Here is a 27931-nt window from a genome sequence, read left to right on the forward strand (position 1 = left end):
TCCCCGCTCCAAGACTTTCAACCTTATCTTTGTGCCACCCTGACCCTAGTCTCTATAAATGATTGACAAGTTTGCCCCCCCACAGGCCTAACTGGCTCATTTGAAATCAGATCCCTTTATTTTTTTAATTCACTTTTTTTGGCTGCTTTCTTGAGACTGAAGGAAACTATCCTGCCAGTGAAGAAGAAGATAATTTACAACCAGGAACTGAAAGCCAGCCCCAACTTCGAGTTCAGATGTGCAGATACTGTCTGCATTGACCTACTGGGAGGCAGTCTGTGGAGGCAGTCCCCAGCCGCAGAAAGGAAGATTAAGCTTCAGCACCATTTTCATCAAATACTTAGAAATTCTAGGAGCTTACAAGGGGTTTATTGTTTATGACCTCAAACATAAATGAATCATCTACTCCAAACTAGGGCAGTTTTCTTCTCAGGCCCTACAAAGTGATATTGGCAACTTATTAAGATGAATAGGTCAGAATGGGCAACAGTTAGTAGAAGGTCCCCCAAATCAATCAGAAGTTGAGTCTTAAGAAAAAGATTCGGAGAAGAGGATTATTAGTTTTGCTAGGTGCTGCCCCATAACAAAGTACCACAGGGTCTGGGGTTGTAGCTCAGTGGTAGAGCACTTTCCTAGAACATATGAGGCCCTGGGTTTGATCCTTCAGCACCACATTAAAAATAAAATAAAGGTATGTGTCCACCTACAAACTAAAAAGATTTAAAAATAAAAAAGTACCCACAAACTAGGTGACAGAATTCCAAGATCAAAGTACAGCTGGGTTAGTCTCTCCTGAGGGCTAAGGGAATGGATCTGGTCCAGTCCCCTCTCCTAGCTTCTAGTATGACTAACAATCATTGATTTTCCTTATCTTGGAGATTTCTGCCCTCTTCTTCATATAGCATGCTCCCCGTGTCCCTATGTCCAAAGTCCCCTTTTCATAGAGACACCAGTGGTACTGGATGCTAAAATGACCTTAACTAACTTACATCTACAGGGACCCTCTTTCCAGATAAGTCCATCTTCTGATGTACTTGGGGTTAGGATTTCAACATATGAATTTTGGAGGGCCACAATTCAACCCACAGTGGGAGTAAAAGAACTTGAGTGTGCACATAAAATATATTTTCAGTTCTACTTCAGGAGCCTTCATCTACAACCTAGAGCCTTTGGCTTTCGTTTAGCTCTTTATATTATTTATATCCACTGGTCTTTTATGAAACTGTTCTAGGACATGGTCCCTTCTGGAACAGTGTGAAACACAGTGGAGTAGGCTAGTGAGTGAGCATTACCTGCTGGGCTGTGGACAGCACTTCCTGTCTCACTCCTTCTCTGTCATCAGTGGCCCAGGGAAAGCAAGAAGATGGAAGTGAGATCCTGGTGTATGAGATATAAACTTGAGTTTAACCCTCTGTTCTACACTGGACATTGCCCAGTTGAAAACCCATGACTTTTACTAAAGACAGATATTTTTTGTTTTATGTAAATCAGTTATTCCCTATTTATAACATGATCAATTAGGTCAAATTTTGATAAATATCAAATAGAGAAACTTCTCTAATAACTAAAAGGAAAGAACATAAGGAATCAGACCTTTTTATTTAGTGACCACATTCAAGTTCTGATTTATTTCTAGTTGTTTGGCAGTGCAAGGAAGAGGATTATTTGTGTCTGAAGAGGTCTACAAAGAGAAAGGTTTGGGGTCAGAAAGAACTTTCAGCCAAGAATGACAGTCCTTGCCAGTCCTTGGGCTTTCTTCATCCTTCCGTATTCATGCTGACTCCATGTGTAGCTTTCCCTCCTCTTCCTTGTGTATTTCCCTCCCGTCTCAAGACCTTCAGATGGAGGGCAATGTGGATGATTTCCCAGTTTTCCTGCTGGGCAACTCACCAAGAACAAACCCAGACATCAAGGCCAGACCAAAAAAATCTTCTTGTTTTAGACAGAAGAACTCCTACATCTGGGGGATTTAATGCACCCACTGTCCGCGCAGCGCATTTCCTGTGTCGGAGCTTCTCTGCCTGCCGGCTCTGGTCTCGCAAGTTTCCCTACCCTGCTGCCAACTTATAATAACAGAGGCAGCAGGCAGCCGGGTAGGAACGTCATAGCCCACTCTGTATGTGGGCGCATGCTTTGCAAACTGAAACAAAGCTTGGAAGGTCTGTTGCAGGCCTTTAAAACTTGACAGTGGTTGTACCAGACCACCAGGAGCCTGGAATTAAATACCCTCAGATCCAGTTCTCTACCATTAATGTTATCAACTTCATCAAGTATTTCCTCTTTGAACGGTGTCCTGCAGAGAATAAATAAATCAAGCTCCTCCAAGTTCTGTTCCTGCCCGGATCCTGAGTCAGAAGTAAAATCTGAGTTGAATTATCTAGAGCACTGTCTCCCTGCTTCATTGTTCCCAAAGATCTGGGCAGGAACGGAGAGTGAAATCTCTCCAGGACATTACATCAGTTCCTCTTTTACCCTTGGCATGAAAGTTCTTCCTCTCATAGTCCTCCCAGACTTCCTAAGGCTTGCCCTGAGTGCAACTCACACACTGAGCCTTGAAGCCCAGAACATCAAAGAAAGCCTGCAGGTAACCAGATTACTGACCAACGCCTTTGTCCATTTTGAATTTATAAGACGGGAAATGGATTCAGGAAATGGGACTTTTTTTTTCAATATATGTTCTTCATTATCCTTAAGTATTTTTAAACCTTAATAAGCTTTTAAGTAAAGAGAGACATTCTGTAAATGGCATTTAGAAGAAAATATATGAAAGTTCAAAACGAAACTATCTTCAGTAATTACTGACAATGATCATATTCTGAGACCAATGAAAAGTGAACCATGGACAAAAAAATAAATCCATTTTTATGGGCAGAAGAATTGAGATCCATGTTAGCTATAATTAAAAAAAAAGAAAAAGAAACCCTTACTTTGTCCCCAGAAGATTACAGATCATATCTATCATAAGATTATTAGATATAGTTAACCATAAGTCAACTCCATTGACCTAGTCAGTACCCTGTAAGCATTTACATGCATTTGGGTTAAAATGAGAAAGTTACTGCTTGTCATTTCAACTGGTGTCTTCGCAAGGTTGATTAGCACTTGAAAAGGAAACTTTTCATAATGGAAAGTATCAAACCTATACAAAAGTAGAGAGACTTGCATAAGGAAGCACCACATACCCATTACCAGTTTCGATCATCAACCACAGCCAGCCTGTTTCCTCTGTACCCCACCCACTCTTTCCTTCACCTTCTCAGATTATTTTAAGCAAATCCCAAATATATATTTTCATCTGTAGAAACATCAGTACATGTCTTAAAGAAAAGCACTTAATGAAACCATAACCACAGAATCAGGACATCCACCCAAAACTGGTAGTTCCTCAGTATTAACCAAATATTCCTATTAGTGGTTAAATTTTCCCAATTGTTTTGTATATGATTTACAGTTTGAATCAGAATCCAAACAAGGGTCTGCACAATGCAAGTGGTGATGTATCTCTTTTCAATTCATAGGTTCCCATCTAGGTCCTTCTAGTGCAAGTGTTTGAGAGCTCTCTCACGCACATGCACACTTTTTCTTTCTTGGGCTTTTTTAAAAAGAAACTAGCCATAAATAGCATAACTTTTCCCTGTGTATATTACATGAGTATCCCCAATCTAAAATGCTTGGGTCCAGAAGTATTTTAGATTTGGGATTTTTTTCAGATTTGGAATATTTACATATATATTTACATATATACAATGAGGTAACTTGGTGAGGGGATGAAAATTAATTAATGTTTCATATATACTTTGTAATAGCCTGAAGGCAATTTTATAGAATATGTTTAATAATTTGCTGATGAAACAAAATTTCATGGTATGGAATTTTCCACATGTGGTATCAAGTTGAGGATCAAATAGTTAACTGATTTTGGAGCATCAGAAATTAACATTAGCATTAAGGATGCTGAATCTGAATCTCTCCTCACACACTCACCTACCTTCTTCTCTAGCTACTTAATATTGCTCATTTTATTTTTAATGGTTTGTTTCTCTTTTGAGAAAACTATCATCACTCATTATGACCATTCTTTCCTTTAAGTGTATAACTTAATTATAATAGCTGAAGTCCTTTTGCTAATTCCAGAATCTAGATTACCTCAAGATCTGTTTCTGTTAACTGCTTTGATCATATTTCTTCTGTCTAGAAAATTCTTATGGATACTGAAAGTTATAGATAACACATTTTAGAGACTTTGGATTATGTTGTATTCCTCTGAAGAGTTTTCACTTTTGTCTTAGCAGGCAGCTAACTTATTAGACAGTCACTTCAAATTTGTGGAGGCTTGGACTTAGGTTTGATTGGGGCAAATCTGTTTCTGTGTTCGCTTTAGCCCACCCCAAGATCCCTTTGTCCTAGAGTGCAGTCTTTACTCCTAAGATATCGCCGTTCTGGAGTAATGGACACCCAGAAGTGTTTCCAGATCCTTCTAACTTGATGAGAATCAAACTCTGAACTCTATCCCTACTGTAATAGCCTATTGCTGAGACTTCTGCTCACATCTTCCAATCATACAACTATTGCTTCTGAGTGAAATCCTTAGAGACTGCCCTACTCATATATTGTTCAGGAGTCAGACAAAAATTACAATTCTTACATGCCAATTCAGTAGCTATTCCTTCTGAGGCTCCCTCCTTTATTAGATTTACTTCTACAATTTTCTTCCATTTTAACCTCTACATATCTACATTTTGACCATTCCAGCAACTTTCTGTTCATCTTCTAACTTCCCTATGCTGCACAGACTGAAGTATTTCAGGGGAAATGCTATATAATATGAATCTCATTCTGTTCACATCCCTTCTCTCAAGAATAAAATCCCCTTCAGTTTTTGTCTGCTTTTGGTCATTCACCCAATATCTTCAAACTTTTTTTTAATTTATTTTATCAAGACTCTGTAATTTCTATCTATAGGAAGGAAGAGTAGTCTAATATGAGCCATTCTGCATTACTGAAACTAAAATCCCCCTTTATTACATAAGTAGTAACAGATCGTTAAGTACTTCGTTCTTTCTTGGCACAATTTACCATGGATACCAGCCCTTAGCAATGTATTGAGATACTCCTCATTCCTTTTTACAGTTTCATAGTACTCTATTGTTAAGAGATACACTGTATTTTATTAAACAAATCTTATATTGATAGCTAGTCCAATGATTAAGCATTTTGCCTTAAAGATTAATATTGTGAGTAATATTTTATGTCTCATGTGATAGGTGTGATCTAATGGAACTTAATAGCAAAAGATTCTTCATTTTCCTGATAATCTGGTATAAAACTTGAAGAAATCACCCCTTCTGTCTCTGTTTACTGACTCTTTCTGATTCCCATTCCCCTTTATGCATTCTTCATACAGATAATGTCTTAGTGGAAAAAGATGATATCTCTGACTATCTTTATTCAAAATCATAGGAAAGTCTTTGACTAGAATTGAAATCAGCAAGTGGGCACAGTCTTTTGGTGAGACTGTGGCCAGAGACCTTATTGAGATGGATGTGAGGTCCTCTAGAGAGCTCCATCTTTCATGGATGGATCCCTGTCCTCTGAGCCTTAGCAGGAGCTCCTGAAGCCACACATGTCCTGGTCCATCCCTCAACTCAGCCCCCAGAGCTGCTTCTGTTGTTGAGCTGTGCACTCTATCCTCATCAGCTAATAAATTCAAACAGGATGGGGCGCATGTGTTGTTGGGGTATCCACCTATCCTCCTTCTAACTTCTAATCTGAGCATTTGTAGGGTCTGTATACTCCTAAAAGTCTAAATGCTCCTAAAATTATCTCAAGGACAACAAGATTGCCATTCTATAAATTAGGGACACTGTGAATGCTGAAAGCAAGTTTTGATATGACTTTGTGCCCTACTTTCTGTGTGACAAAGTGACATATTATAATGAGTATACAGATTCCAGAATCTGACCAGAGTCTGATTCTAATCTGCTAACTGGCTGTGTGACCTTGGGTAAGTTGCTTATATCTTGGTTTTATCATCTGCAAAATAAGGGTGATATGATGTGTCCCACTGAGGAGTGTTGTAAGTTTTAAACAATAAAATCCAGGACCAGGACCTAGTCATTGTTAATCATCATTGTATTATTAGCAACAGCTCCTGGAGAGAGTATGAAAATTGTGTATGAAAAGTAAGTCAGTAAGAGCATCGAACCCCTCACCTCTGAAATCCATGTTGAAGAGTCAAGTGAGAAAAAGGTAAAGTGTAGAAATTAGGCTCAGTTGTGTCTCTCAGCTACTTCTAGGTGAGGAATGGAATGCTTGAAGATATTCCTAACTTGTCTAACATTGGGAAAACAATTTCAAGTATGTGCACTTGAATTTCATTTAAGCATGAAAAGGGTTCTCTGCATCCTGGGGAGAAAGCAGCTCCATGCACATACACAGCTGCCTGTAGAGCCACCATGAGGCCCTGGCCTACTGTTCATGGGGTCTGTGATTGTCTTTCCCTCTGCCCCACAGATAACTGTGTCCAGAGGACCCCCAGGCCATCCGTGGAGAGTGTGCACCACAACCCTCCCACCATTGAACTCTTGCACCGCCCTAGGTCACCCATCACGACAAACCACCGGCCTTCTCCTGACCCCGAACAGCGGCCCCTCCGATCCCCCCTGGACAACATGATCCGCCGCCTCTCCCCTGCCGAGAGGGTCCAGGGACCGAGGCTCCACCAGGAGAACAACCACCAGGAGTCCTACCCCTTGTCAGTGTCTCCCATGGAGAATAATCACTGCCCGCCGTCCTCTGAGTCCCACCCAAAGCCCTCCAGCCCCCGGCAGGAGAGCACCCGAGTGATCCAGCTGATGCCCAGTCCCATTATGCACCCTTTGATCCTGAACCCTCGGCACTCCGTGGATTTCAAACAGTCCAGGCTCTCCGAGGATGGGCTGCACAGGGAAGGGAAACCCATCAATCTCTCTCATCGGGAAGATCTGGCCTACATGAACCACATCATGGTCTCGGTGTCCCCGCCTGAAGAGCACGCCCTGCCCATTGGGAGAATAGCAGGTGAGTGAGCTTGCCCACCCCCATCATGCCTCTCCAGCATTAGGGACATCTAACAAAACTCTGCTGCCCTCTGAGAGTCTCACTGTTGGCTTCACACCATTCCCAATTAGGTGCCTGCAAAGGCTCTGAGAGGGCAACTGGAGGCTTCTGCCTGGATGAGGTGGAATCCCTAATGGCCTGGTTAATGAGCCACTGGGATGGAGTAGTTAATGAGCCTCAGAAATGTTAAAAAACAAATGTCCTGCATCCAGCTTACAAGGAGAGTCACACTAGAATCATGGCTAAGCGAAAACATTTAAAATAAAAGGTTTATGAGCATGCTAATGGCCCTGTCCTGGAGTTTCCAGCAGCTAATTAATGACCAGACACAGCATAAAGAATCTTTGTCTCAGATTCATGCCTTGTAATTCCATCCTATGGGCAGTGGCTCAATGTAACCTTCACCTTTGGAGTGGGGAAGAGAGGAAAACTGGATTGTGGTATTGGATGCAAGTGTTGTTGGGTCATTTGGGCAGAGGAAACCACTCCAAATTCTTTTTCTTCTATGATGACAAGCCCAAATTTGCTTACCTAAGACAAGAAACCAGTGGAAACCAATAGGAAAAAATATCTACACCTTGCATTTTTGCTAGTCTGCCAGCAATTAACATGCAATCACTCTCTCAAAGCCTCATGCTTTGTTTGGCAAGGTGAACTCTTTTCCCAGAATGTCTCTCCATTCATGAGACATTCGTTGAACACGTACTGTGTACAGATATAAATGCATTAGGTGTAGAGTACACAGAGCTGATGTACACACAATATCTTTTTGCTCAGGGAATTGAGAGTTTAATGGGAGAAGCAAAACAAGAAACACTAACATGCAAGGGCAGAATGAAAATAAGTTCTACATCTCATTTTTTCAGTGTACAAGCATTCATTGAGCACCTATTGTGTGCCAGAATATTAAAGCAAAATAGAAGGAAGGAACATTTTAGAGGGACCAAAAAAGATTGCAGGGAAAATAGCTCAATACTGATATGATTTTGCTTTCAGTAGTGGGAGAGAGGCCTGGAGGTAGAAGACAGATCTGTTCAGGTAAATGTGAGAAAAGTCCTGTCCATGAGCTGATGCTCCAGCTAGCCAGCTGGATGCATAGGCATTTCTGCAGGCTACTTCATCTCCACCTTGACTCATTGTCTCTTTTTTATTTAAGTCGTTTGTTTCTTGAGTTTTCTTTGGTCCCAAATGCACTGCCTATGTTGTCTCATTTTATTGCTGTAAATGATTTACATCAGGAATGTTGAATCAAGAAAATAAAATAGAGGCTGGAGGCATTGCTTAGTGGTAGAGCATTTGCCCAGGATGTGGAAAGCCCTGGGTTTGGTCCTCAACACTTAAGAAAAAAACAGAAAGAAATAAAATGAGGAAGGTCAGTGGGTCTTTGGAGATGTGAACCACACCTGGGGGCTATCAGCCTACAAGAAATGACTTGTATGTTTGAAAGACTTTTTTAAAATTGGAATATGTTTGGGATTCAATTGAAAATCATCCCCAGGTTTGGGGGTTGAGAAGTGGGTGGGGTATACAGGGAAGGTTAGCCAGGAACTGGCTGACAGTTCCATGGTGATGGCTGCATCGGGGTTCTCATTATTGTTCTCTCCACTTTCACATGTATATTAATTTTTTAATAATGAAAAAAACAAACTGTGCAGGAAAAATAAATAAATAACAGGAGATAAAGAAGCAAAGAGCCTAGGCAAAACATGTGAATTTCCTCAGATATTAGGGACAGAGAATGGGGTCAGAGTATTGCTGTGAGTAATATAGTGACCTCCTTTGTGCTTTCTAGGCAAGACCCCTTTTGTCTTCATAAACCCTTCTTGTATGGTCTGTACAGTACTACTTGACATTTGCAGATCTTTGTATATAATTCTCAGGACAGATCTTTGAGGTAGATTTTTACTGCTATATTCATTTTATGTGGAAGGGTCATTTGTACAAGGGAAACCACAGAGAGAATTGAACCACAGAAGGAATCGAGCCCAAGGTAGTAAACATCCTTTGCCCAAGGTCAGGTTGGGGTTAGGTGGCCTGCTGCCCCCTTGGCCACTGTTCATAGTGCTGCCCTCTTGGGGTCTGACTTGTCAAGATCTGTCATGTCCATCTCCTCTGTGACACTATCTTGACCACAGACTTCTTGGGTATATAAGATAAGCCCATATATCGAGAAAGATAAATTATTTACACTTAAGGAGTTATTTTCCCCTTGTTTAGCAGGTGTGTAAATTTTAAAACATCAGTCCCCTTAAAATCATGCCTCTGGGGAGTTTTTTTGTTTGTTTATTTGTTCATTGTTTTCTTAATCTCATTCCTGGACACAGCATTTTTTGTTGATGGATGCAGACTCATCAGATTTTGTACCAACCCAGAGATGAGCCTTGGTATCTCTGATGCCCTCCCTCTCTCTTTGAGATCAGGCAGAGAGGAAGAGCCTCTGCTTTTCTTTATGAATCTAGGAAGTCATAATATTCATATAAAATAATCCTGGAGCCAGATCATATGGGACAATGCATTAACTCCTTCATATGACAGAGTCCCCTAAAACCAATTATTAATGTTCTAATGATATATTCAAAAGTTTTTATATCTCCAAATATATTTATTAACTAATTTTTAACCAAATTGAAGATGAACAAATTGAACTGCAAGGCATTGTTTTTCTCAATGAAAATGAGAGGGTTAGAGCAGGTGAGCTCTCAAGTTCCTTCCCACTCTGCAGGTCTGCAATCCAATACTGTCTTTATTCCATAACCTTCTGAAGGGATCTTGTCACATTCCAGGTATCTCCAGATACCCCTGCCTCCCTACCCTATGCCCCCGATGTCTTTCTGGACTACTCAGATCCTTGAAAAGCTGATCCAGCTACTGGATGGCTCAGATTCCTTGGGTAATCCCTTGTACAACTTAAGGTTCTGTCATGACTGAGCAGCCACAAGAAGCCTTTAAATCTCTAAATGCAAAGTAAAGCAGCTGTTAGATAAGAAAACTTTTAGTTCCTTAAAGCCCTTTAGATGAGCAGAGCACAGAAAGAAATAAAGATGCTGCCAAATGTCACGCTGATGAGTACCATAGTTGGAGGGTATAGATGGAAACATTACTCATGGATGTGGGTCAAAAACAAAGTCAGATTCCTACCATTCACATATAATTTGCCTCAATACCCTAGGACTTAGACAATGCATACCCCTTCCGTGTTTATGGGACTGTACTGTGCTCTTGTGGGGTGGAAGTTCAGGACAGTGTAAGACGTAAGCTTTATCATGAAAGAGCCAAGCAGAGTAAGCTTTAACAGTGAAGCATGCGATGTGTGTCTTAGTACTGGTGGAGGTCAGGGCAGCTGCTTGGAGGGCAGCCTTTAACTGGGCTTGGAAGAATGCTAAGAATATGGACAAGTGGAGATTAGAGAAGAAGAGTTCACCCCAGCTAAAGAAAACTCACAGGAGCAAACACAGCGTTAAGACCCAGTATATTTTTTTTCTATTTCAGGCAGAAGTGAAATCCAAGAACCATTTAACCAGGTCAATTAAAAATTATAAGTCTTCATAAAATTCTCTCTTTCTTTTAAAGTTTTAATATTTCTGAAATTGGGATGCATCATACTGTTAAAAGACTACATACAAAGCTTGTGACAGTTTACCTGGGTATTTATCATGTAGAAAAAACAAAATAATTAATAAAGGAAATTCAGTAGGTGGTTGACAGTTTAAATACAGACCACAAATTAGATCTAGTTAAATATAACATGTAGCTTTTTTTTTTCCCCAGAGGGTAGGAGGACTGTTATTAAGAGTTTAACAAGTTGGAGTGACTAGCATTTATGGGAGAGTTTAACAGGACGGAGTGAGACAAGTTCCCTGGGTTCTGTTTTTTATTGAATAGCCAATGATATATGTAACAATGAGTAACCTGCTTCTTCCTGTGATAGTTTCTATTTATTATCTTCAGGAAAGGATTACTAGAAGGTTAGTAGAAGAGTGGGAATATTCCTCTACAGAAGTCTTATTGGCCTGTGTCCCACCTGTGTTTCATAGGCAAAGGGACTTCTAGCCATGAGCACATACAGGTTGATGAGCCATGACCGTAGTAATGCTGGAGTCACATTTTCAGTATGCATAGTCGTCTGGTCTCCCCTTGCCCACAGTTTCAGTTACCCATGGTCAATCAAAATCTAAAAATATTAATGGAAATTTCCAGAAATTCACAAGTTTTAAATAACTTATTATGGTATACCATTATGATTGTTCTGTTTTATTGTTAGTGTTGTAACATCTTACTGTGCCTAATTTAATAAACTAAACATTTTCTTAAGTATACATGTATAGGGAAAAACAGTATATCCATGGTATCCCATATAATCCAGTTTGAGGCATCTGCTGGAGGTCTTAGAATTTATTCTCCATGGATAAGGGGAACTACTTGTATTGAAATTCCTTCTTAAGATGAGATGATTTCAAAGCTAGAAACATCTCTTACACATGAAGGAACTGAGATTCAGACACATCAATATTGTCCCCTCGAGCCTCTGTCCACTGTTCTTCCCAAAGTGCTGTTTCTTTCTGCCCTGGGTCTCTGGAGCAAGGATTAAAGTTGTGGCTAAATCCAAGCACCACTTGTTTTTATAAAATAGGTGTTATTGGGGGGGGGGGGGGACCTATTTAGTATTGTGTGTCTACTTTCATGCTGCACTGTGAGTAGAGTCAGTAGTTTCAGAGATTGGCCACAAGGCTAAAGTGTTCACTAATTAGCTATTTATACAAAAGGCTGCCCCTGCACTACAGCATTGTTTACCTATATGGTCAGTATGCTGTAAATCACAGGCATTGTGCAGGATGTGTATATAGGAAATGCTGTCCCTGTTCTCAAGGAACTACTTGCACTTTGGATGATGAGACATGTCTAAGACATGTGAAGGGAACAATAACAAATGATGTCAGAGAGTAGACAAGTTCTGGACTGCAGGCTGCATTTGCAGAACAATCCAGAGTAGTTGCAGTAACATCATTAACATAAATAAAATATGGCTATATAAAAGAAATCATGTCTTTGCACTTTTGAGTTATGTAGTTATTCATTTTTTCATTTATTCAAAAATCATCATGGATCTACTACATGCCAGGCATTGTTGTAGTCCATAGAGATACATGATGTCTATCACCAAATGCCAAATCGTGTGTCTTTGTTGACATAAGGCATTATCCCTCTTGCTTTATGCCATCAAATAAACCAAGCTCCTACTTTGGTTTTAACTATAGAAGTTAAATCTTAAAAGAAAGATTTTAAGTCATTTTGGTTTTCTTTTAAAGTTTTCCCATTCCCTTAAGACCTGAGCTACCAGATGTCCTGTCTGATTGTCCCTTCCTTGGCCTCAGTCTAAAAATTCACTAAGGAAGAAAGAATCATCAGTAAACAGAATTGTCTTAGAATCCATTCTCAACCCCTCAAGTGCTATATGGAAGTAGGAACTTTAGATGTCCACACAGGTTTGGTTGTTCAAAGACCATGACTGACCCAAATAGACAAAGTATTTCCTTTCTTGTATTTCTCTCACAACTTTTGCTGAAGTCTCCTGATCTCCTTGGAAAACTTGAAAAACAGTATATATGTTTTTATAGGGGAAAAAACCTCAGCCTCTGTATTTCCTTGGAGCATCACTTCTGTGCTCTCCCTCCCCTCCTCTGAGGCTTTGCTTATTATCCCTATTGGAGATGGATCAGATGTGACTGGGGTCTAATGAGCCCTGAGGAGGGGAGGACCCTTCATTCCAGTTGGAATATGCTGCATGGCTCTGACTTCTCACACCCTAGCTGAGTCACTGCACTGTATTATTATCAGTGTGAACGACTAAAAAATCAAAGAACCCTAAAGAGAAGGAAGTTTCAGGACAATGTTTTTAAAAGATAAAACAGCAACAGAGCTGTGGCTAGATGGAAAATAACAGAAGGGGCCTGAGGAGACTGGAAATTCCAGTTTATTTAAGGGTACACGTGTCTGTAACAGTGTCTCCACCTCTCTGCAGTCCCTGGATGTGAATTCCCAGGCTGCACCCATCCCTGAGTGAAGCAGAGACTGGGGTGTTTCTAGGTTCCAGCTGTGCTGAATCTCACCTGGAGCATGAGTTTGAGGCCAGTGTCCCCAGCCTGCCCCACACCATGTGTAAGCAGAGGTGGGAAGTTCAGCCTGTTTGCAGCTGCAGTCCTTCTGCCCTGTGAAGCTGGGAAGCATCAATTTGTACTCTTTGCCTCTGTGTCTCCCTCCCCCAGGATGCCACTGTGCACATATGGTTTTGTGTTTTCCTAAGCCACAGCAAAATACAAGCAATTGCCCATTGTACCTCTACATATCAACACAGAGTTGGCTGCACTGGATTTATCAACTTTTTGCTTCTAGGTAATAATAGCCAATCTAGAATGGAAAAGGGGGAAAAAATGACTAGGTTGCAGATGGTCCCCTGAATACTATAAACCTGTTTCTACAAGCAGTTTCTCAGTCTCAGCACTCTTGATATTTGGGCCAAATAATTTTGATGTGGGGCTTGTCCTGTGCATTATAAGATATTTACCAGCTTCTTTGACCTCTTCCCCCTAGATGCTAGAGTACTCTCTACCTCTGTCACAACAAGCAAAAATGTCTCCAAACTGCTAAAAATCCCTTTGAAAGTATAATTCCCCCCTAACTTAGAACCACTGCTTTAAAGCTTAGTAACAACTTTTGATTTTGTATGCTATTTTACCTGTTTTGTCACTAAACGTGAAACAAATTTATCAATTCTTAAGTAATAAACTTCAAAAATTACATAGAAGCCCTCAGCCACACCCTATTTGTGATTATACCCATGGTACTCTGGTTTACAGGCCTTTGTTTAAAATTTCATTTGGGCTATTAAAATAACATAAAATGATTTTCTTAGAAGCTTTGCTGAAAGTTAAATTAGCCATTGTCCTCATACATTCCCTCTGTCCATAACTTGACCTACTCAAAAGTTTTAAACATCAGCTTTGTCTAGCATGTTTTTTTCCTTTAGAAACCATGTTGGTTATGTGTGGATTGCCCATCTTTTTACAGTCTCTGCTCAATGAGTTTATACAATGAGTCTCTGGTAGGAGACAGACGTGGGAGTGAAAATATTTCTCCTTAACCACAGGAAGGGATTTTTTTTTTACAATGCCTTTTAGCAGCGGATGCCTAGGGTACCTCGCCCAGCAGGAAACAGAGAGAACTCTCTTTCTGCAATTGGAAAGTAGAACTGTATTCTAGCTAAACCCTTTCATAAGCTTCCTCTCCTGGAAGAGACAATCCAAGCAATGGACATCTCTCTAAATAACCATGTCTTGATATAGAAGGTGGCCCTTTAGTTTATGAGAAATGCACTTAAAATTAATGAATGCTGTGTGATTTAAAAAAAAAAAATCCTACACATGCATATTCAGTTGTTTTATAGTGAGGTGAGTTTTATTATATAGTATTAAACATTTTCATTGATGATCAAAGACATCGTATCTGCGCAGACATAGAAGAGTCCAGGTAGACCCAGATAATAACCTCCAAAGGATCTAGGGAATGAAAGAGGGCATGCCTTTTGTTCAGTAGAAATCTTAAAAACAAAAATAACTCACATGGCTTTAACTTCAATTGTTTAAAAAAAAAAAAGATTGGGAGAATGGTTGTGTGGTCAGGCAGTTATTTTTATCATGTGGACATAATTTTTAACTAAAGAAACAGCAATCGATAGTGTTGTAAAAGCCATTTATACTCTGAGCTTGAAACAGCTTCTTTATGCCACAAAATTCCTGTTGCTACCTCCATTAGTGACAGCGTATTTCAATATGTCTTGAATGTCAACATATTTTTATTACTCAACCAATGTTGGCTTTGCTGGATTAAATGTCATTTAAAGTGATTAATTGGAAGCTTGTTCATTTTTTGTTTTTTGGATTTTTTTTTCCCCCAAGTCTATGAAAGAAAAAAGTGGGCAAGATACAAATGTTCTTGAAGCTTATAGGTGAAGTCTGTTTTCTGGTAAGCTTGGTCCTTCATTTGTCATCCAAAGAGCAGATAACAACAATGAGATCCCAGTTTGATGCCTCTGAAAATCCAACACGATACCCCAGTGTCGGGTCAGCCCTGGCTTGTTGAAATGCTGTGCTTGACATTTCACTGTATTATGAGAACTAGTATGTACTATAATGGTAAAAGAGAATAGAAATAAAGCAGTGGAAACCCTGTGCAGATGGGGATGATGTCAGAACCATGCAGTGGGTGGGGTCAACCTCTTTCTTGTACTGGGAATGCTAAGGTCCACCGCTGGGCCCCTGGGTGTCATTGTCCCTGAGTGGGCAGTCAGAGGGCCTTGCCTTCACAGCTAACCCTCTGCCTGGAGGCGGTTTCGGCTCACAGTAGGCCCCTAGGGTGCAGAGCCTTCTGCCCAGAACCCAGAGCATCTCGCTCACCCTTCTTCTGGGCAAAATTTCTTTATAGCAGAAAAAGACAACTGAGTAGTTTCTTTATGTAAAATTGTGTTAAAATGAACACACTGGAGAATTCATTCTCATTCCAGAGGCATCCAAAGGTATCCTCAGCCTCTTTGTGGTAAAAGTGATCCTAACCCTACGAGAAGACCCTGGAGGGGTTAGATAAAAACCACCTTTGTTCTTCCTGACTTACTGGCATTTTTATGATAATATTTGGTTTTGTCAGATGTTTTCCAGATGGGAAGAACTATGAAAATGAAAATGTGCCTGCCATTTGGTGGTAGGACAAAAAGTAGATAATTGAACCATAACTCAGTACTTGTCTTAGTCCATTCAGGTTGCTATGGCTTATAGATAACAAAAATACAGTTCTCACACTTCTGGAGGCTGGCAAGTCCAAGATCAAGATACAGGTAGATTAGAGGTCTGGTGAGGGCCTACTTTCTGGTTCACAGATAGCACCTTTTTGCGGCATCCTCTTATGATGGGAGGGTGTGGGACCTCTCTCAGGCCCACACCCCATGGCTTAACCACCTCCCAAAGACCCCACCTCCTAATACTGTTACCTTGGGGGATAGTATTCAGCACATGAATGGGCCAGGGACTTAACATTCAGACCATATGTTCCCTTTGTAATGAAAGTGAGGCAGAAGAGGGAGGTAGCTGAGAGATAAAGACACTGCCTACTCCTCTGTTTTGTCTAGAAACTAGAGTCATCCTCTCCAAGTGCTTTAAAAATGAGCTAGATTATTCTGTCTGCAGTAGTGTGGTGCTGACTTCTCAGGGTACTTAGGATAGTAGGGTTGGTGGCCTGCTTGCTTCCCCCACCTCAGCCCACACTGGGGCAATAATGAATGAATCCTCAGGAAGTGGTGGGAACAGAAGGGGTCCCCAGCTTCTGATGTAAGAAAGGGGTTCAAACTCCAGGACCGTGGTATCATTGTTTTAAGAAGGGCACTATTTGCCTTTTTCCAAAACAACAAATCACAGATCACATTAATTTTTAGGCAGAGACAGTACAAAAGAAATGATACACTAAGGGATACTAAAAAGATTTAGGGTCATTTTAAGGAATGGTAGTTCCTTAAAGGATCAAACTTCCTGGAAAATCCCCTATTTTTTGCCAGTTCCTTCAGCTATGCGAGAAAGCTGGACTTCACAAAGAATTCACTAAGCAGCTAAACTTTGCCCTAGAAAGTCCTTAGGTTTTTACAGAAATATACCCATTGAACAGCATCTGAGAATAGAAGTCGTATCCGGAACTGTGGCATGGCATAGGCTTTAGAGACAAGTAGAGCCTAGAATCATGATGTACCCTGAAGTGAGTAAATCACCAAGCCCTCTTGGCCCCAGCTTCCTGGCCTATTAAATAGGAATAGCAACAGCACCTGCCTCATGGTGGTGTAAGGGCCAAGTGGAATCACACTCGTAGAAGATACAACACAGCGTCTGCAAACAGCAACCAATAAATATTGTTATTTTTATTACTTTCTTTTAACTCACATTATCACTAATACAATAATCCTGTAAAGTAGGTGTTGCGATTCTCATTTCATAAATGAGGAAATAGAATCTCAGGGAGATTAGAGGTTGCTTGACTAAATTCCCCTTATAAACATACTCTCTCCAAAGAAGGGTGACTTCCTGTCTCTGGCATGTGAATGTGCCGACTATAAGATATTCTGAGTCTCAACTGGACATGCCCTGCCCAGATGTGCCAGGCCCAAGCCCTAGCCAGTGTACCAGATAGCACATTATAGTGTAGGAGCCAGGAATTCAAATCCCACTGACCTCAGGCAAGTTCTTGTGACCTCCTTGAGGATTAGAAATAATACCTATAAGTGCCAAACACATATTTGTCATTCAATCAGTGATCTTCCATTACCAGCTATTCTGGCAAGGGCCAGAATCATACAGTGACCACCTGGAAATGACACCTCTAATTCTCATCATCTGGAGGCCAGTAAATCTAGAAGGTACATGTCTAAGTCACCTACCTACCAAGGTACTGCTAGAGGACAAACCACGCACCTGTATAGCACAAACCCAGAAACAGAACAGGAAAAATGTGTGCATCCCATGTCTTCTCTTTTAATTTGCCAATTCATAGCCAAAAGCCTTGGCTTAGCACAGAACCAGAGCCATTCTAAGTCACTTAATAAATATTTGTTGCCTGAACATCAATTTTTGCAAATGGAGAAAGGATTTTCTGTACCAGGTTCCTTTCCACCATGATTCCAGTATAGTAAAGCAGTTTAAAGACCTCCAAAGCATGATATCATGAGAATATCTGCATTTCTTTTTAAAGGTGTGCTAACCACAATTACCACTGTCAGCGTCACCACGCCACATAGTTTTCACTCATCACATTGCTTTTGGGTCATGTTTTATCCTAGCCCAGTCTTCTCATGTTTATCCATTAAGCATGTCTACCAACACCAAGAGTCTTTTAGCCCCACCATTTTTACCACACCACTGTCTCTGGAACTTTAAATCTCTCTTTCCACTTTCACCCTGCTAACCTGTTTGCAGGCCTCTGTGTCAAAGCCAACTCATTCCCAGATAGAACTTGCTCCGTCTTTCAATGGACTGTTCACAAAGTTCAAGTTCTGGCCATGACCGAGGATAAGTCTTTTCCTCTTTCTGGGTCACTGTGTCCTCATCTATGGAAGGGCCCAGAGGATCTCTAAACCTTCATAGATCAAAGGTCATACTTCTCCAACACAGTCTCACTCACTCTCTCTAGACCTTAGATTCCTCCCCCTAATCCAAACCAGGCAACAGTGGTAACTGAATTCTTTTCTGATTCTTGTTTTAGTCCCTCAACAGGAAACATTTTCAACACTGTTTTCCCTTCATTTTCCCCTGTAGACTGTAGACTGCTTTGGGATTACGTCTATCAGTTGCTTTCTGACAGCCGGTACGAAAACTTCATCCGATGGGAGGACAAAGAATCCAAAATATTCCGGATAGTGGATCCCAATGGACTGGCTCGACTGTGGGGAAACCATAAGGTAAAAGGGCAGCAGATATTTGCTCTATAAACTAGTGCCAAAGTAAAATGTGCATCCCTGGATTGGAGGAGGATCATCTGTTCTACTTCCTAAGTCTGCCCATTATTATTTAGTTTATTCCTCACTGGGAAGACATTCACAAAGGAAGGAAATAATTAAAGATGCCTCTTTCCATGTTCCTTATGCCAAGTACCCATTAACTCAGCAAATCCCAGTTTGATAGATTATATTATAAGTACCCTCATTGCCACTGCCCTTGACCTGGCCCTGCCACCCTACTGTCATACTAACTAAGGTGACAGGGAAGTGTTGTGAGCTGTATGACTCACGGGGGACCTTTGGGAAGTGTCACTTCTGTCCTGCTCAGTTGGAAACTCCCATGTTCACAGATGTCCATTTCTACATGGAAAAATACTTTTTTGGACTGTAAAACATTCTCTTTACAAGAAAACAGTGCAACAAGTTTGCCCCACAGTTTCCAAACTAGGGGGAAGTGGAATTTACAAAGGAAGTCTTTTTTAGTAAGGGAGACTGTTCAAATGTGCAGATATAAAAAGTGGAGAATGTAGTTCAAGTCAGACAATACATAGGCAGATCTGAGGTCAAGCTGGAGACACCATGGTGGCACAGGGTGGCACAGCCTCAGCTCAGGGACTGAAAGGACAAGGATACACAGCTGAGCTCTGCTGGGCCTTTAGCCTCCTAAGAAGGCAGCCCATGCTCTGACCGGGTTGAGAAGGACCTGATGGAGGCCATGACCAAATATGGCGAGGCCTCACTGATAGACTTCAGTGTGTGAGACACTGAGAAATATTCTCTGCAACTCCCAGATTGTACCATGGCTTGAGGGCTCACAACCACTATATTCTTCTTGCCATAATAGGAATTTAAACAACAACAACAAAATCTCTACCTTAAAATGACAGACCAGAAACAAGTTTGAGAAAGGTCACTGCAACAAAAGAAGAAATTCTGTATGGGTCAAGAGGCGAAGGAGGACCCAGATTGGGGACCTTCAGCAAATGGCTTGGGCATAGCAGAGAACAGTCTTGGAGGAAGAACCTAAAGGAGGTGGCTGGGGGTTTATTGGCCAGACCTTCTGACAAAGGATGGTTCACCTTAAAAGAAAACCTTGGCCACAGTGTATGTGAAAGCCAAAGGGCAGGAACAGAGAGGTCTGGAAGGCGGCAGGTTAGCAGGTAGAATTCCCAAGCTGGCAGGGCCACATGGATCAGCTGAGGAACTTTTATTTTTAATAGTTCCCCCAGTTCCTTTCTGAGGTTCATTTCATTGTGTCTTTGTGCTTTTTTTCTCTCTTCCTCCTTTGAACAAACAGAACAGAACAAACATGACCTATGAGAAAATGTCCAGAGCCCTGCGCCACTACTACAAACTAAACATTATCAGGAAGGAGCCAGGACAAAGGCTTTTGTTCAGGTAGCACTTCCGTTTTCTTCCTTTCCTTCTTTTGGGAGGATATTGTCTTCTTTAAATAAAGGGGAGGAGGGAGACTGTTAAGATCTCTACTTGCCTATCTGATACCCAGAGCCATTATTGCCAAATATTACAGATTGGATACCAGGTGCTGGTTTGTTGGGATTTAAGGAAAAAATTTTTTTCATTTTGATATCTGGCCTGTAGTAAAGCCAAAACTAAATAAAGATAATCTGACTCATCTTTAAAATAATGCAGTGACTAATGCAGATAATAATATTATCTGACTTTGAAGTCCACTATAGGTAAAGGGAACAATCAGAGTAGCCATTGTCAATGGCAAAGTAAGGAATTGAACCTGGACTTCCAAGTTCCCAGCCTCATAAACTGGGGTTTGCAGGTTACAACCCAGAGTGAGTCATAAAATAGGCCTAATGGATCAGTCTCTGTTTTTTTATGCAATAGAGAATAGGATAAGATAGAGATGAAGATATCAGACTATATCACATGAAGAGTGTTGATTTGTGAAGATTTGGTTTTAGCCGTGTGTGTGTGTGTGTGTGTGTGTGTGATGAGTCATGGTGTAAAATATATTTCTTCTAATGCATCACAGTCAGAAAAGCGTGAAAGTCCCTGCACTAGGCATTCTTCTTTCCAGAATTCACACAGCTAATGAGTTCCAGCCGTTTATCCCACCACATAGATTACGATTTCAAGAATTGGGAAAGAAAAAGAAGGGATCTAAAGGACCACTCAGGAAAGGTAGAAGTAGCCCCCAACACTGTTAGTAATTGATGCAGTGGGTTCAAGCACAGGTTGGGAGAACATGCGAGCAACAAATATAACCTTAGGTTAGGAGTTGGCAAGTGGACAAAGAAAAGAGCCACATATGGAGCTAGAGATATGGATTTGGAGTTATCTATATACAGGTAGAAAATGACACTGTGGATGAGCAGATGAACTCTCTAGGATGGTGGTAATTATTGGAAAGAGCAGTTGGGCTTTAGCTTTGAGATGGAGTGGAAACTTAGGAACAGTAAAAATAATTGCAATCTTCCACAGAAACAGAAAAGGCTATTCAAGAAATGGAAACAGAATGGAATAAATGTGAAAGAACCCTCCTATCTCTGGCTCTTCCCTCCATCCTTCACCCTAAGTTTAGTCCTTGGGTCCCTGTTCTTCCTGCTCTATCCTTTTTTCCTGGATGTATTGATCCCATTATACAACTTCATTTGTCACCTCCATTTTGTCACCACATTTAAATCTAGCTCTAAAAATTTTCCTGAAATTCTAAATGTGCATGTTCAACAACTTCTTTTAGCACTTTTAGGACTCCCACTTAAATATCACATTAGTATTTCAGACATGATACCTATAAGACAGACCTTTACATATTAGACATTCTTCCCAGAATCCTTGTTATTCATCATTGGCATCACCATTCTTAAGCAGTCTTGAAACTAGAACTATTTTTGATTCCTGTATCTGAGTGAGTCATTGTGCAGAATTGTCCATTCCATTCTGTGTTGCAGGGGCTAGAAGCCTGGGAACTACATTTCCCAGGATTTGATGCCAAAAGGTGCCAAGGTTGGAATCTACCAATGACAGGCTCTTGCATGAGATTGGGAAGGTGGAGGAAAGGCAAAAACATTGTCCCTGCTTCCCTGACAATGGAAGGTGATGTCCATACTTTGGATGTTCACACCAGGATTAATTAATTCAGCAGTCTCCTTCTATCTCTGATCCACCACTCCCCTGCCTCATAAATTCGTAATACATACTTCCAGCCGCCCTATGACACTGATATGATTCCCTTTGCCACAAATGCATATCTCTTTACCTTTTAAGAACATATGCCCTCAAGGCCCACCTCAAGTCTCCTACCTTTATGAAGCCTTCTTCAACTCTCCTACACTCTTCCTCCATCATCTCTTGGGTTCCCTTGGCCCTTAACTGCACCTGTTTCCTATTTTTAATAGGTGTATGTATGAAATCCTTCCCACAACTGGATCATAAGCTCCCAGAAGATAGAGGATTATACTGTATATTACTCTATTTTATACCTTAGGGAGGGTTTCAGTAAATATGTCATGACAAGCCTCGAATAGAAGACCAGAAGATTACTATGACATAATAGTCAAAAGAAGGAGGAGGTAGTTTCTAGAACCAAATACAGCATATCTGTGAAATTGTCCTAGAGGGATTGTTAGTGTCTTCAGATGTTGAGGGAGCAGTTTTAGCTAAGGGATAAAAGCAGAAGGCTGATGCTACAGATCACACTGCTTTAGAAGGTTAGCAGTAATGGGCAGAAAAGAAAATCAGTAGTAATTGGAAGGTTCATGGGCTTCCAATAAAAGATTTTCAGCAAAAGAAAAGAATAGTGCTGTTAGTGAGGGAGCCATTAGTTATTTTTGAGGAAATGAGTTTTGAAAGCTAAACTTGCTACAAAATGATGGCTTCTTTACAAGATTTTTAGATATTAAAGGGGCCTGGGGGTTTAACTCAGTAGTAGATCACTTTCCTAGCATGTTCAAGGCCCTGGGTTTAATACCAAAAGCACAAAAAAAAAAAAAAAAATGAATGAGTGAAAGAAAAAGAAGTTTAGATTTTGAGTGAAGGTACATTTTAGTTTGGACTGACACATTAAGCAGCTCTTTGATGATAAAGCAGAACACAAAGAATGAGTAGTGAAAGGAGTCAAGAGGGTTCAGAACTCAGTTAAGGACAGAGCTAAAGATTTATGGGAAGATGTGAGCAAAGGTCTGTTTAAGAAAAAGATGGGAGTGGAGGGTTCATGGAAGTGAGCAGTGGAAGGTAAGATTTCTTGGGCAGGGATGATAGAAAACTCAGATAGGCAGGCCAGAGAATATGTCTTTGACTTGATACTTCATAGGCTTTTGAACAAAGATGATGAGAGAAAATGTATGTTTTAAGGTAGTTTGTCTGCTGCAGGCAGAATGTATAGAAAGGGAACAGCATGCAGGTACATCATGGCTGTGGAAGGACCACTCCCACTGTAAGGACAGACATTTGTAACCAGGCCACCTTCCTGAGCATGTCATTCATGGTCGAAACAGGTTACTGATGTTATTTCCAAGTGAATCATTTTTATTTAACACTTAATTGTATCCTTCACATTAAAATCAAGTTTTGAATACCATTCCCTGATCCCATGATCTGGAACAGAAATGGATGTATGACTCTTATGGATCTTTGTAAAACCTAACTCTCTAAAAATCAGAAACACAAATACATGAGCTATACCTGAGTCTCCTTATGTGGTCCTGCAAAACAGGCCCCATAGCTTTGAAGGGCTGTCCATCCCGCCATAACCACCCTAGGCGTCATAGTCATCTGCCACTTTTTAGGCAGTCAGAGCAAGGGGTACCTTTTTCTAATTTGTACCATGTTGGGATCAGCATTTGGGTTCAGTAGCTCTCCGGCTACTGTAAGATGACAAGGCCTCACTTTATGGGTTGGAGTTCAGAGTGAAGACAGCTTTGGAGAAATGTGCTGTCTTGACTCCTCCATTTTCTCTCCCAAAGGTTTATGAAAACCCCAGATGAAATCATGAGTGGCCGAACAGATCGACTGGAGCACCTTGAGTCCCAGGAGCTGGATGAACAAATATACCAGGAGGATGAGTGCTGAAGGCAGCCACATGCCACCTGGGTGGGCTGGGGAGGGAGCTCCCGCCCACCAGGATTGCTGGAGGCTTGATGAAGTGAGCGGGCTGAGGCCAGCTGGAAAGGAGGAGACCCAGCAATGGCAGGAACACTTCTCTTGCAGACCAAGAGGGACCCCAGAGCACCTTAGACAAACCACCCAGCAAAGGCGGGGCTGGAATTCTGGCAGAGGGCACAAGCCTGGGACTCAAGAGTCACGTTTCCTTCTTTGGAATCTGTCCACCTGTAATTCCTCACCCTCACCCTTCCACCTGTTGTTAGTCTCATGGTGTTTTTGTTTTTGTTTTTTTAAGAACCTGCAGTTTGACTTTTCATCGTTCATATAAGGGAAGACATCGGATGTTGTTTTCCTATGGAAATTTATATCTATTATATATTTTTTTGCAAATCTCACCAAGTACAGCCAGCCCAGCTGGTCAGGAAAGAATATTTGCAGAAGGGATCAGGTTCCTCTTTTTCCTGCCACATGGATCAGGTTTGTTTCTGTTGCAGTTGGGTCTTGGCTGAAAAAAAGAAAAAAAAAAGATGCTTTTGAAAAATGATCACAAGAGAAGGAGAGCTCTCCCTTTTACTCTTGCTCACCTTCCTTCCCTGGCTTCCCCATGTTTTCCCTCCCTGCCTGCTGTGGCATTTCACATGCCTTTCAGCAGAATTCAGTCTCTTGCCGAGTCTTGGGGACTCTTGGCACCTAAACAGAATCAGTGACCTGGGTGCTTTGTGGCCAGCAGCCAAAGTAGACCCCCATGCCAGCATCTGGCCACCCATCTGAGGGAGGCCAAAAACCTCACAGATGTTGCTGTGCTTCAGAAAGATAAGTGCTACTCCAGCAGGCCGTCCCTGAGATGGCTGTGAGAACCAACCAGCTAAGGCATCAGATAAGACAAATTATTTCGAAGGCCCCAGCAGTTCGGGATTAGCTTGCAAGTGCTGCAAATACAAAAAGACCACACAGGCCTGGTGGTCCCAACTGGGCAAAAATATTTCTGCAGTGGGGATTTATTTTTGTGAAACAGATTATTGAAAAAGAAAAGCTCCTCTCTGCTCCATTCCAAGGCCATCTTGTGGTCAGTTTCATGCCACACTTGATTTTTTCCCCCCATTTCCTAGCATTTTAAAGTTTCCTGGTCTCCACTGAACACAGAACATTGTGAGGGGAGTACCCAGAATGTAGTCCCAGATGCAACCAGTGTCTGCCCAGCCTGGGCAGACGGGAAGTTCCTCAGATACATTACTTTCTCCTTCCTTCATTGCTGTATTTCAGAAAGGACCCATTCATGACTCTTTCACCTCTCAAAATAAGGTTGGTATTTTACAAAATGAGGGTAGTGCCATCCCTTAGTACTTCTGATGATAACAGACTTTTTAGAAAACTTTTTAGATTTTTTTTTTTTTCCTTTTCTAGCCATCTAAATGAACTCTTCCAATATAGATTCAAGTATCCAATTTTTGGAAAGCTGACTTTTTTTAATTCATAAAATTAGACCTGCCTTGAAACGCACCCCCTCTTCATTCCTCTGTTTCCTCTGCTCCGTTGGGTTAGCATCTCTCGGCTCCCTGGGGTACTTACATGCTCCACCAGCAGCAGTTCCCTGTGAAGCTGGCGGCCCCAGGCTTATCCTCCTGCCATTTCTGAGTTGAGTTGGGGCCACACAAACAAGAGGAATTCTCCCTGGGCCTTACTGACAAGGATACCAGCCTGGGGTGGGGGGCAAATAAATAAACTACAGTCCACAGACACTGGAATTGAGGAGCCCATCTGGGCTCTTCAGTCTCGCTCTGTCCCTGCCTCTTACCAGACCAAGATGGCGGCCATCCTCCTCTTACTGTCACATCCTTCCCCCATTCTGCCTTCCGGAAGAACCTTCTGTGTGAGCCTAGAGGGCCTCATTGTGAAGGATTTGGTCTCAATCTGCTTAAATAATGATGTGATTCTGCTGGATCCCAGCATGCTGTGGATGTCTTTCAAGAGTATTCAGGTGATATATTTTTCAGCCTCTAAGATGACTGGTACTATATCTCAAATGGAGAGATTAAGCCAAATACCTGGTGTGTTGTGAAAGCCACTGAGTTTAGGAACTGGAGAGAGAGGGTGGACTTTTTACTGAGGTTCTTTGTATGAATATGAAAACAGAGACCAGGGCATGAGGTTCCTTTACTCCGAGATGAGAACATCTCATTCTGGCCATTTTACCCAAGTTTCAGAACTCAATCTCTTACTATTGAAAGAGTCTTACAGATGAATGACTTTTTGCCCCAAGGATTTCTGTATTCAAAGCAATACCCTATGAATATGTAAGACTTAGGATGACATCTTCACCCACTTGAAGTAGAGATGTTAATTCCAATATAATCTTAAGTTCCCATTCCAATATTGCCAATAATGATTTTCTCTTGATTCCGTTAACTGCGAAAGTCCTCATTTGTTCTTTGAGAGAAGAGCTGGACAGTGCTAATCCCAGAGTTACAGTATTGACTTACCGCAGACCCTGAAGATTTCAGATTCAATTTACCAAACCTTCGGGAATCACCTAGCAGACACTGTGAGAGATTCAAAGATGAAGCAGGCATAATCCCTCCCCTGAGAGTTTAGATTCTACCTACAGGATCATCTAGAACGAAATTTCTCAGTTCAACACTAAGTACTAGCAGTGATGAAAATTTTGCCCCAGACTAAATTAAATGTATATGTATCATCTGAATAATTGACCTTTCTCTGTTGCCATCATGGGAACTTGTGACTCACAAAATCTGAAGTTAGGAAAGAAAAATGCAGAAGGGCACTGCCGTGTGAAAGGTGGATACTCTCGCTTGTGTCCTGAAATTCTCTTTCCCCAAATCATGAATTCTGCAGGCTGTCTTCTCCCTGTCAGAAGAGAGCAGTGGTAGCTGGCCATGTGGGTCATGATGAAGGTAATATCATCTCTCAGATCTTCTCCATCCAAGGCAACTTGGTCTTGCCCTTAAGCAGCATTGCCAATGTCCAAATCCTTTTTTGGAGTCCCCACAAGAAAAGAGGAACTGATGGATTTTCTCCATTCAACAATCTCTTTAGAACCTTCTGATCAAGGGCAGATACCTTATCCAACTGTCCCTTTAGCTGAAATTTAAATGGCTACAACAGAATTTGTCAAAATGGTTAAGTAACCCCCATGTCACCCTTCCCTGCCTGCAATCCAACCCTGGATATATTTTTGAAACATTAACTGCCTTTTGCAGTAGGGAAGCCTAAGTATCAGAGAGGTAATGTAACTTACCCTAAGAGCAGACAGCATGGCAAGGACAGAATTAGGATTGGGATCCAGCTTGGCCACTTCCCCACTTGATCCTTTATCGCCCAGGAAACTAAAGATAAGAGATTTGGAAAAGCAAAGAACAAAGGGTAGTTTTCTTTCCCCATGTATTTGGTGCTAGTTAGAAGCTTTCATTCACTCAGTTTGCTCTTCTGAGCACTCCCTGGAATAAAGGGAGTGATACAAGGCAACCATGGGGACGGGGGAGGAAGAGGACACCCAATAATCCCTGTGTGTCAGAACCACAGAAGACTAACCTGATACTCTTTTGGCCCATCCACATCAACACTAAACAACTGCAAGCTCCCTGCGTCTTTCACACATGCCAAGTGAACATTCTCTTTGTGACTACACCCACCTGCAAACCAGAACGAATCTAGAATGAATTTTTTTTTTTTTTGGTCTAGTTTCTAATATCTTGTTTATGAGGTGTGGGGTTTATAAGGGACTGAATCAAATGAATGTAACAAAAAAGAAAAAAAAAAAAACAAAAAAAATGCCTTTTCTCAGGGCCAGTGAGTTGCAAATAATTTTTAAAGAAAAGCCTATAATTACATCATCTCAATAAATTTTTTATAAAAAAAAAAAGTCCCAAGTCTCTGTTTTTAATAATATGAAATGGAATCAGGCAAGGTGTTCCGATGAGGTAAATCCTGTCTCCATTCAATTACGTTATAAAGAGCGGTCATGGGTTTGCACTGGCAGGAAGCCTCTGTTACCAAGCAGTCTGTAGACAATCTCTAGACAAGTGGCACCAGAAAGGTCAGAGAAGATCATTCAAAGCTCAGCAGCTGCCACAGGTGGAAAAATTTCACCAAAAGGATCCCTGATTACAGATGCTTGGGCCCTGTGCTGGGTGGGAGATGTATAAGTTCACTAAGATCTTAGGTGGTACCAGGACTTACAAGACCTCGGTTCTCACACAGTATGTTGCTCCC

At 41.3% G+C, this 27931-nt stretch overlaps 1 protein-coding gene across 4 annotated transcripts in view; it reads left to right on the forward strand.

Annotated features, from left to right (window-relative positions):
• ETV6 (ETS variant transcription factor 6) overlaps window positions 1-27544 on the forward strand; it is a 221819-nt gene extending 194275 nt beyond the window's left edge. For all 4 annotated transcript variants that reach the window (XM_079140059.1, XM_079140060.1, XM_079140061.1 and 1 more), the window contains 4 exons: window positions 6514-7059; window positions 18441-18583; window positions 19920-20020; window positions 23563-27544. In XM_079140059.1, the coding sequence (XP_078996185.1) occupies window positions 6514-7059; window positions 18441-18583; window positions 19920-20020; window positions 23563-23668 (896 nt within the window). In that variant the 3' untranslated portion in view covers window positions 23669-27544. The remainder of the gene's footprint in view (window positions 1-6513; window positions 7060-18440; window positions 18584-19919; window positions 20021-23562) is intronic.
• Window positions 27545-27931: the final 387 nt, after the last annotated feature.

Source organism: Sciurus vulgaris, assembly GCF_902686455.1.
Source record: "Sciurus vulgaris genome assembly, chromosome: 5".
In the NCBI taxonomy this organism is placed as follows: Eukaryota; Metazoa; Chordata; class Mammalia; order Rodentia; family Sciuridae; genus Sciurus; species Sciurus vulgaris.